Source organism: Centroberyx gerrardi, chromosome 12 (assembly GCF_048128805.1).
Source record: "Centroberyx gerrardi isolate f3 chromosome 12, fCenGer3.hap1.cur.20231027, whole genome shotgun sequence".
NCBI lineage: Eukaryota > Metazoa > Chordata > Actinopteri > Beryciformes > Berycidae > Centroberyx > Centroberyx gerrardi.
Window position 1 is genome coordinate 9,763,764 of NC_136008.1, and position 11,808 is coordinate 9,775,571.

The 11,808-nt window shown below is 40.6% G+C and overlaps 1 protein-coding gene across 1 annotated transcript in view; it reads right to left on the reverse strand.

Annotated features, from left to right (window-relative positions):
- Positions 1-11,808, reverse strand: part of grik3 (glutamate ionotropic receptor kainate type subunit 3) — an 88,023-nt gene that overhangs the window by 15,093 nt on the left and 61,122 nt on the right. The window contains exons 10-11 of the mRNA XM_071895862.2: positions 9,256-9,459; positions 2,860-3,083 (exon numbers count right to left, since the gene is read on the reverse strand). Of these exons, the coding sequence (XP_071751963.1) occupies positions 2,860-3,083; positions 9,256-9,459 (428 nt within the window). The remainder of the gene's footprint in view (positions 1-2,859; positions 3,084-9,255; positions 9,460-11,808) is intronic.

The window sequence follows — 11,808 nt, forward strand, 5'->3', positions numbered from 1 at the left end:
TTCATAATTAGGTCTTTAACTACCATCCTTGAAGTAGTTTTATCATTTAGATCTTAGTTTGTTTAGATCTTAGTAACCAATCAGAGATCTGACCTGATGAACAATAAGAAACCCTGTTTGTCCCATGTTGGCTTGCCTAAGCATTGTTTCATATGCAATTATAATGGCTACTGTCAAATATACTGAATAGTGTTTCCATCTCAAAGTGTTTCCCTCAGTTGTGGTACAAATGCAGTACTCCCTACCATTTCAATTAATTTCACTTTAATCTCCTTTTGTTCTACTTTAATGTTAAATTGAAAGCTATGGTCAAATAATAAGTGATAGATAAGGGGTAAATTTCTATTCAGACACTTAAACAATGCTGATTCAATGCCCTGGCTCTCTGCTATTTTTTAAAAGGCTTATGTTGGCAAGCAAGACCACAAGATATTTGCTTCAGACTGCATGCTAAACAACACTTTCCTTAACTGTTTGCTAAACAACAGCCTACACACAGAGCAGGTGATTTAGAAACAGCTTGCCATCCATACCTGAAAGCAAGAAAGCATAATGTTTGCATTTGCAAATATTATATTGATTCTACCCTCACTCCAAATGTAAAATGCAACTGGTAATCTAACCTGCCAGTCATAATCAAATTAAATGTGTTATTTAACACACCCTAATAACGCTGTAATCCAATTTTGCCCATACTTCTCATTCTGCTTAACATATTCTGGTGTTGAAATTGTCTGTTGCATTTGTTTATATAAGAAATGCAAATATTTGATATATTCTATGCATATTCTATTTTTCTGTTTATCTTTTCCTATGATTTTAGTGCCACAGACGTGGAAAGCAAAGATGACCCAAAGACAGTCAGATGTCAGACATTGGGCTATAACCTAATTTGATCACCGATTTTGATTGAATCACAAACAGTTGCTGATTGTGACATTTTGGCTATATTTACATTCCTTTAAAAAGGTTATAGTTGGATCTAAGAAAGGATCCTTTGTAAATACAGTATTTTTAGATCCACAAACTGATGTACAGTAAGTAGCTGAATGAAGAGCGACACTTTTAGCCCACATTCTCCTGTCTGCTCCTACAGTACAAAGCTTTATTCCTCCTACGATACAAGTGGGTAGCTTTTAAATCTCTCTATAAGTCCCCGAAATGCAGTGAGGCCAGTATTTGAATCACTAAGAAAATTTAAATAACTAAGAAATTAAATAAATAAACATAGCTAGTAAACCCACGCATTGTTACATTCTAACCTGTATTGAGAATATAAAAGCACTTTCCTTGGTTTGCGTGTGCAGGCAGATATAGTACAGACACTTGCAACCTGAACTCCATGAAAATTGAAACCTGGTCCCTATATTGCTATTTGAGATGATAAGGATACACAGAGAGAAACCGCCATCATTACACACTTAGTGGAGCGTGAATGCTTATCCACATCAACACGTTACCGAAGTCTTCTATTAATCTGTACTCCACGGCTTATTTTTATCTCCGAAATTTTTCAAATGTATATTCTCCAGGTTCTGAGTTATGTATTGAATGATTGAAGCAAAAGAGATTTCTGCTCCCCTCACATCCTCTAAGTCAGCCCTGGTTTTAAGGGCTGGACTGATATGAACAAATATGGGGCAGCCGTTATTTCCCCATTTTTTTTTTTTTTAGAGCACAGTTGGGTATGATTTATTTCTTTTTCATAGAGCTGCAAGCGCTACAATAGATTTCACATATCATTGACCTACAGCTATGGACTAAAATATGTCTCTGGCCAAATAAATAAAAAGAAATGTTGTTTTTGTACGCACCTTGCAACACAATCTTCATAGTAGGGCAGAGCTTCTGAAAGCTTAAGTGTTTTCTGCCTGATACTGTTTGTAATAGCATCAGACCTCAGTCCAACATATAAAATTATCTACTTAAGCTAAAGTAACCATTTTCTTTCACTGCAGTCTATTTCAGACTCATATGATGCACTTTTAGGCATGCAGCTTTTCAGCTGTCTAGGCTGGCCTCCAAAAATGATGCAACAATTTAAGATGATTTTGTACTTGTATGACGCCACTCCAAAATGTTTGGTCTCAAGACAAAGATTGAGCGTTGAGGAGTGCAGCTGTTTGCTCTCAAACCCCACAATTTCTTTCAAAGCCTACTTTCTCAGAACTTCCTCAAGTACCACTTTGCATGAGAAGCACCAGGAAATACTGACAATGATGCTGACAGGATATCCATGACGTTCATGAAGCAAAAAAACAAAAAAAAGTGAGACACTTTTCAGCCAATCACACAGATAATCTCCATCCATAATGATTTTATGACTGATTACTGTCAGGGATTTCATGTTTTTTTTTATGTAAATGCAAATGAACCCTCTGTTAAAAGCCCACTCTGATGAAAATGCACATCAGGTGCGGTTTTTTACTGCTCAATATGATATTTAGATATGAAATCCTTTTTTGTTTCAGCAGGTATCTCATTTCAAAAAATGATGGTTGTTTAAAGCGGCATTGCCACTGTGAAAGAAATTACACAGGAAACAAGAAATTACACAGTGAATGGGAGCTTATCACTCGGCTTGAGGTTTTGTTCTCATCCCTCCTCCCACTGCTGGGCTGTAGAGAGCCCATGCTGACATAACTGCCTTGATCACTACCCACCAGCTAACACTTCAAGTCTGCGAAAGTCGCCAGTGTACTCTACTCATCCAAATAAACATGTCAAAACATACCGTATAAGATCAAATTCAAGTCTCAGCCTGCACGATAGCACAGAGTCGATTACTAAGACAATTGAAATACCTCGTGTACAACTTTACGAAGGGCATGAAGCATCGTTTGAGACTTTTGGACTTACCTGGCAATGACAAACAGGACACAGCTAACACCCAGGTAGGCCAAGAGGATGTAGATCCAGATGTCGGGGGTCATGGGGTTGAGGAAGGAGAAGAAGCCATTGTTGGTGGCGTTGGGTTTGCGGTACAGGATGCTGATGCCCATGCTCATGAAGGGCTTGGAGAAGTCAATGACTTTTTCACGCATGTAGGTGATGGTGAGGGGAGCCACCGCCAAGTCTGCCCTCTGTAGCGAAAACAGACAAAAGTCACATTAGCTGGTCACTCGCTTTTATTTCTCTTTTCAGATTAGCAATAGGAATGTCTTTTCATATCGATAATGATGCTGTGGAATATGTAGCAGGAGGGTAATACAGGTGGATATTATTTTGGCCTTTCCTCTAAACTCAGGACGACAGTTGGAAATACACGTAAATACAAAAAAAAATGCATAGGATTAGGACATAACCATTCACATCATTGTGAAAAAAATGAGAGTATCAAATGTGGCATTCTCCATAAATGACTTTCTCTCTCTTCTTGGAAAAAGGAGTGTCACTATTCCCATGAATCAGAGGAAATCGGACACAGTCCCATGTATACAGTAATTACCTAGGGCCACTAGAACGACCTGAACCACCACCTCTGTGAGATGGACATGGCAGAGGCTGACAGCGACATTGCAGTCCCTGATTATATGCATATGGCCGCATATTCAGAAGGTTACCATTTACGTTGGCGGCCCCCACAACTCCCCTGCACCAGGGTTGAACAGGAGGTTAATGAAACCAGCTGCTCGGTTCACGCTTGGATACTTCTTTCCTCTGGAAACGACGCAACTCACAAAGGGAGGTTTTCTCTAGGCTACTTCCTACTTACTGAGCAGTGGGAGAGGCACAGGGCTTGTTCATACAACAGTTCACTGATGAAGGGCAGTAAATGAGATCCCGTGTTTGTTTTGGGAACTTATGTAAAGCCAGGCCGCCATTACCACTTACAAAATACAACTACTAATCTGTAGGTCCCTGAAATATACTAACATAGCTTGAATGAGATGAAAAGAAATTGTGTTGAATGTTGCGGTCATGTCCTGGCACACCTCTAATCCCACATCCACTGTAAATGTCAGCTGATGCATTTTATCACACCATACACTACCATTCAAAAGTTTGGACACACCACATTTTTCTTTATTTTTACGATTTTCCACATTTTAGAATAATAGTAAAGACATCAAAACTATGAAATAACACAAATGGAATTATGCAGTGACCAAAAAAGTGTTAAACAAATCAAAACTATCTTACATTTTAGATTCTTTCAAGTAGCCGCCCTTTGCCTTGATGCAAAGGCAAAGGCTTTGGAAAGAAATTCATACATAGGCATCAACTTCACTATTTATATTTGTCAAAGAAACTCATTTCAAGCATTTAAGCATAGCCTAAACCTTTAGATCAAAATGGCTTTAAGATCGTGAAAAACATAGTACATTCAGTCAGGTGTGTCCAAACATTTGACTGGTAGTGTATGTGTTTTACAAAATATATATGCACATATAACACCATTTTGTTGTAGACCACTATGCATATTCGGTTCCAGACCCTAAGGCTATTCTTAGCTTGACTTCAGCTTTACCAGTGGTGTAGACAGCGTTCCCTCAGATTCGTGTGATAAGAGTCACAGCAGTAAACAGAGGTCAGAAAGAAAACATTCCCACTCTGTGTGTGGCACTGCGGATTACCTGCACCTGTGGTCAGCACCATGGTGGCTAAATACAAGTCGGCCTCTGAAGAGATAGAAAGAAGGGAAAACCGATATGCCCTACAGTGCATCCGCTGTGTCCTCATTAACTATTCACATTTTACATCACATACCGCTCCCTCTGTTCCCTGCTGCCGACTGCAGCTTTTGAACCAAGCTGCCACTCAGCCAGAAGATCAACCAGCAGGCAATCCCAGACATCCCTATGGTGGGCTAATGTACATGCCGCATGTCCATTTTCTGCCTAGGCACATACACTGGGCACAGGCAAGATAACCTGATAGTGCCCTGCTGTTTGCCACATGGCTTGGTGTTATCTGGGTTTGCAGATGGTGGGCTTAGAGGTGTTCTCTTTCCAAACCGCCTCACCTGATGACAGCCTGCAGGATTCCTAAAAATTACTAATGCGGTCCCATGCATTGTCAATCCACTGACATGAATGTAGTTAGCATCAGTGGGGTGAGCTGTTCCTTCTTGGTTGTACGGGGCAATGATTGAAGACAGTGTAGGGCTTAAGTGCATTTGCTTCACAAATGTGATGGATCACGTCTGCTCTAGCTCCAAACATATATTTATATTGCTCACAACCCTGGCTTTTTATCCCTTAACAAACATGTGCATACTATGCTATATATAGGCATTTGATAACATGCCATCATGACTCTGACATGACGATTGTAGAACACTTACATATAATCGACATACAACAATTGCAAATGTTGCTTCAGTGGACGCCTGTGCACAGAGCTGCAAAAAAAAACTCGGTGGTGCTTGCAGAGATGCACTTGACACATCCTCAAGGACTATACAATGGGTATGGCAGATGACACACAGAAGTGGTTGCTATAGGGTTGATGGGGGAAAATATGAGGTCCGATTGGTCAGTTACATTTGCAAAAACCACAGTGAGAAATTAAAGTCCAGCATGACATTTATCTAAAAACCTAGCTAGCTATACAGTGTAGTCTCACAGAGAAATGTACAAAAGAGCTGATTATGAAGCATACAATGTAATTAATGCTGCATTCAAGTGGTGTCGGATTTACTGTCTGAACAAGTTTCCGTCCAGGAAGTGCCACATGAACACCTTATTATGTCGGATGATCAAGTTGGAGAAATCGAGATTGTAGATGCAGCATAAATTGGCTGAGTTGTGATGTAATTATTCTCTCCAACATGGCTGAACAGAGCACAGAGGAACATAGTACACCAAGTACAAATTTAAAAGACATGGATATTCCTTGATAAGGTGCTACGCCATTAGATTTCCTGTGGTATCTACATTCATAATCCCCTGAAATAGCCGAAGATTGCTTGCTAGCTAGGCTATCGTTAGCTCGATTGCTAACGTTAGCCTAGAAGGCTGGCAATGCGTGTAAACAGTTAAGGAAACATTCTCCAATTTGTGACGTATTCCCGACTAGGGGAAAAGTACGACCCGACATCACTTGAATGCAGGGTAAGAACTTTCTTTGCATATCCCTCTGAAACAAACATACAAATGCACACATTTCACCCGGGTGGTCAGAGCATGGAGGCCTGGAACAGGTACACTTTGACAGGGATAGACACATTTGCTGTTGCAGCGAGTGAACTTGTGCCCTTCTAGCTATGGGTCAGCCACTCTCACCAGCAGGTCATCCTACAGCTTCAGATAAAAATCAAAGTCACACTTGTCAATCCACTTGCAGCCTCATGCTGCCCTCAATAACCATACGTTCCTAGTTCTGCACTCTGAAATCACTCAGGTCTGCAATCCTTAGATAGACCCAAAATGTGTGTGCCTTTCTGACTACAAATAAAGCAGTTTTTCATTAGGATACCCTTTCGGGTCCCAAAACCAGTCGGCTATCTGTCTGTGTAGACAATGAGAGTGTGGGCTGGCCATAACCTTCCAGTGTATCTGTCGAAGCAGAGATTAATTGCCATGACAGAAACAAATGATGTGTTAAGCCCGCTATTAACGTTTGCATCACAGCATGATTAAAGGGATCATCTATTGTGACTAAATCAAGTTTAACAAGGCCTGTTGCATCATTTAGCACCTTCCCAACAATGCCCTTTGGCACTCTAGTTAGCTTTGTGACTATGGAGAGGAAAATAAAAGGCCGTATGTTACACGGCACTAAATTAACCATACAAGGCACCATCACAGTTTCTCATTTAGGAACATCACATTTTCATTGGTCATCAATGGCATACTACTATCATACCATGCAAAAAACATATAAAAAGACCCCCCCCCCCCACACACACACACACACACACGCACACACACACACACACACACACAGAGCTTTATTCTTGTCATTCTACATTACCCTTCTGTGCGACAAAGCTTGACGACCTACAAAGATGAATGAAGGGGTACAACTGCTAATAAACCTACACCCATGTCCTGTACTGTTAAAAAGATAAGCCGGCGCAAAGGTTTTGTGTAATACTGTAATGAAACTATGATTTATGTGAGCATGTGGGCTGACAGGATGAACACATGATCCCTGTGATTTACCACCATCAGCTAAAACCAACTATGTACACTGCTGTTTCGCCTGTTGCCTACCTCAGACCTTATCTAACTATAGGTGACCCTTTAAGGTAGAGGCACTAATCCCCAGTAAACTGTAATGCAGCTTCTCTATCTGTATTGCAATGAGGAGGTAATGATTTTTTTTAGGGGTTATTGAAAAGCAGTTATGAAAACAAATTGAACAGATAAATAACTTTGATAGAGACCATCTACTTTCCCCTTCTCTGTCTCTTTGTATACTGTGTACACAACACATACAATACATGCATGAAATAATATTTCATATATAGCATTATGTACAGTATAGACATATTGGAAAATAGCAAACCATCACACTATCAACTGACTAACAATTCTAGTTAAGAGTTAGAATGAAATGTGAAATGCTCAAAGTTATTAGCGCAGTGAGGGAGATAAGGTTGTTTGTGGTTCACTCTTATGGAATCTATAGCCATCCCGCCTCTCCTCTCATGGCATTCCTGGGTCAGCTCTCTTGAGTTTGCCATAAGGTTTACGTTTCAGGTCTGCTGAATCAAGATCAGCTTATCTATACAGACAGGGGTAAGAGACGCACTGGACCACAAAATAGAACCAGCTAAAAATCCACAAAGAAGTGGTGATGCACCCTTGGTCATGCGATAAGAAGCGGTGACAGCAATAACTAACAGTATAGATTAAAATCTCTTTCTAGTAGAACGCCACTCATGTGTTGCTATTTGCAAAAAAGGGAATGGATTTAAAAAAGAGTGAAATACATATATGCTAAAAAAAAAAATATGCACGCTTAAAATGCATTAGTTTGTTAATTTATATATAAAGATGACTATTGCCGTCCCCTCTTTCAAAAGCTGCTGTACAAACCAAGTGCCCTTGAGCAAGTGGAGCTGCTCATTCACCAATAGTTGACTATGAGTGTGGTTGTACTGGGCAGCTCCCAGGTGTGTGTGTGTGTGTGTGTGTGTGTATCTGAGTGTGAGGCATGGGGTTGTTGAAATAGCATTTTCTAGAGACACAAAAATAAGCAGCAAAATAGATCTAGTCTATTTCTGGGATAGGTGAGATTTGTGTGTGGAACTAAAAACAACAATAACAACAACAACAAAAATGATTCAAATTCAAGATCAATCCAGAGGGTCTCAATTCCCCAAATCCTACTTCTTCAAATAGTCCCTAGAAACCTGTTGTCACAAACAACAACATTCCTTTTTTTTTTCTTCTTATTTTTAGCCGTAATATGAACAGACTCTCCATGGCCACTCAAGCCTTCTTCCTTTAAACCAAAGTACAGAGTAATACAAAATGCATATGTACTGGGTTTATGATGGATGCTTGTATCTCCATTTCCTGCCAGCATTTTCTGCCTTTAGTAATCCATTTGTTCCCCTCAAGGTTACTGTTATCAGCATGAATCTGGCAAAAAGCTTGGAGGGAGAGATAAAGTGCTGCAGTGGTAGCCCACCTTTCCTAACCCTTTCAGCACCAAGCCATTGACTCCTGCCATATGATTCCCTCCACTAAATGCCACTTAAGCTATTACAACTTTTCAGCCGAGCACAGCGCTGACCCAATGGGGCTGAGGACAAAGAGAGAGCACTGATAGGGACACTTATGAAATGCCAGCAGAGAATTGCCACCTTCACTTCGATGTGAGGCCTGTTTCGTGGCCTTTGACGCTTTGGGTTTGACATAGACTGTAGCAATTCTGCACTATCTATCATTTCTGGTCTGGTCTGCATCGTTAAAATATATATTGTATACATGTTCATCCCAGGACTCTGGTATATTCATCTACAGGCTGCGGATTGTCTCACTGAATGGCGTCAACACACTTGTAACTTTTAGGCAACCTTGACGGAGTCATGCCATAAATGTAACTGACAGCTTTGCAGGCTCCTCATGTCCTGTACTCAATCATATCTATATCACTGTCTACAACAGAGGACATAACCCGCAATTCAGTCCAATGTAATGATTTTGTCAGTTTGCCTGATGATGCAATACACTTTCCCTTTATATGGAATTGTAAAAGTATGAAACAGATGGTAATTATGCAGCAGACATCAAGGACAAAATTTGAAGCTGCCAGCACGATTAGAGGTAATTGTAGCAATGCAATAGTACAACTTACATGTTCTATCAGTTCCCTGATCATGCCGTTCCACTGGCCCTTGTCGTCCTGAGAGCCGTATTTCCCATCAGGCACCAGGCGGATCTCATACGTGAAGCCCAGGATGTTGGCCAGCTCTTTGAGCAAGTCAATGCAGAAGCCTTCGAAGCGGTCGTTGCCAACCAGCGCCTTGTCAGACTTCTTAAGCATGACATATGGCTCCTCCTGCACAGACCCAAAACATCAAATGAAAAGCAACGGTGAGGTCAGCGTTTTCAATTTGTTTCAGCACATGCACCTAATTGAAGCAAAGTGATCTGAGCTGATGTGTCGCTGTTGCATTTAACAGGGAGTGACAGCGGATTCAGGTTCAATGTGTGGCTACAGAGTGAGTTTAAATATGAAAGAGGACTGAGGTTTTTCTTACATTGGTGTGATGTCTAAAGGAAACCTGAGCTAATTTAAGAGCATGACGTGCATCTCTTGTCTCGGAAAATGCAAAGCAGTGACTGCATCGTATGTTTGCTATTACAAGCGAAGGAGATGTACATAAAAGGAGTATTATTACTTCCGATGTGCTTGCAATGTTGAGCCGTCTAAACCTACTGTCTCCCCCACACTGCTGCCCGCTGACCTATATAGTCGGTGCACAGGTCGGTTCATTTTATGGTCAGGGAGCTGACACTCTTTACTGCCCTGTAATATTCTGCCTGGCTGCTCATAATTTGGGCTGTATAAAAGCTTGATTAGGAACAGAATGCTGCAATGAAATGGAACATGCCCCTGATGTTGTCTTCATTGCTTGTCACCGAACTCACAAGGGAGAGCAACTGAGCCGCTGCCTGCAGTGACAATGACTAAGACAGAATAGCTTATAAATGATTTCCTTTATTTGGTGTCTGTCACCATTTCTCTGCCAGATAGACTTGGTTATCCTGCTGTGCATTTCAAAACATGTTGGTCCATTTATGCACGGACTGTAATACAATTTATTGCCTCCAACGGCCAGATGTATAATTGACAAACTCAGCTTAGAAGCATAGTAATTGATTCTCTAGTGAAGGTGACCCCTGCTTTGTGTTTCCCAACTGTGACTTGTGTGGCACTTAGTGAGAGGATACAGTCAAAGAGGAGAAAACAGTCATAGCACTCTTTATTCCCTCTGAAAATGTTTTTTTTTTTTTTTCACGGGGAAGGAGGGAGGTGTTTATAGTGGCCAAGAAAAATAGAGAATCACATGGTGGCGGCATGGAAACCAATTATACTGTTTGTTCTAATCTTGTGTTATGGGCTTGATGCTAGCTGCCTCTGAAGAATGGCGTAAACCAAATAACATCCTAGTGCGGCATAATTTACTCCAGAAATTATAGCATAATATAGATGTCCAAAAAAGCTATACATGAAAGAAGTATAAACATCTTTAATTGCTTGCCATCCAAATATGAAGCCAGTTGGACATTACAATTAGGATGGCCTCTTAAATAAGTAATAACTGATGAATACTTGATGACAATGCATTTAGAGAGAGAGAGCAAGCGCTTAGCCACAAACTTTGCTCAAGTTGTCCAATTAACTTGATCAAAAAGTTTGCATGTTAAGGGAAAAAAGTCATTACCATCTGTTTCTAGCCTTCCAATTCTTGCTATTCCCCAAGGTTTGGACTCAAATCAAAGTGTTTATACCAGTTCTACCCTCACAGTCGCAGCATGGGCGTGCATAACAGAAAGAGGAGGGAGGTGGGCCTGTGCAGAGACATTACAGGCAATGGAGTGCAAACAATTAATGTAAGGGGAAAACACATTAAGTGTCTTAATCTCTTCGACAAAGTTATCACTATAAAGCTGTCAGACGTCTTGTTCATGCATCACTGGAATCAGTTTGATGCAATGTCATTAAGCCAAGAGAGGAGATTGATATTAGAGTTGAAACTCTCTTCAGCAATTTGAAAGTAGGCAGTTTTATGATCTTAAACTAATGACTCCTAAAGGACTCGCAAAACCAAGGAACATGTCAAAAAAATATTCAAATGTCTTATAAGGTAAAAATGAAGCAAAGACACAATTTTACAAGTGAAACATTTACACCACTCAATGAATAACATGGGGTAAAACCAGCAAACTATTACAGTAGTTCATTACACCACCTTGTTTAATTTATTTTCTTTGAGATAGGATTGACATAGCTGGCACTAGATAGGCATTAATTATATCCCTTCTTGACCTCACTTGGTCATAATTACAGGCTTGTGGTCCAATCCAGGCATAATGACAGTGTTTATCATTGTTAACTCGTATGTCTGTCCAGAAAATGCCCATGGGGGACATCTGTGTCAGCACCTCCCTGATAGCTCCACAAAGACCCTCGTACAAGCTTCCAGCGACAGTGTTAAGAATATACAATAGAGGACCTGCAATTGACTGTGATGCGGGGCTGGGGGAGGGATCACCTGTTTATTTCCATCCAAACATGTAATTAATTGAATTCTCAGGAACAGTCCATTTTTATCTCACTGCTGCTCTCTTTTATTTTGCTCTAGGCTCTCGACAGTAAACGTGATCATGATGTGACCATACC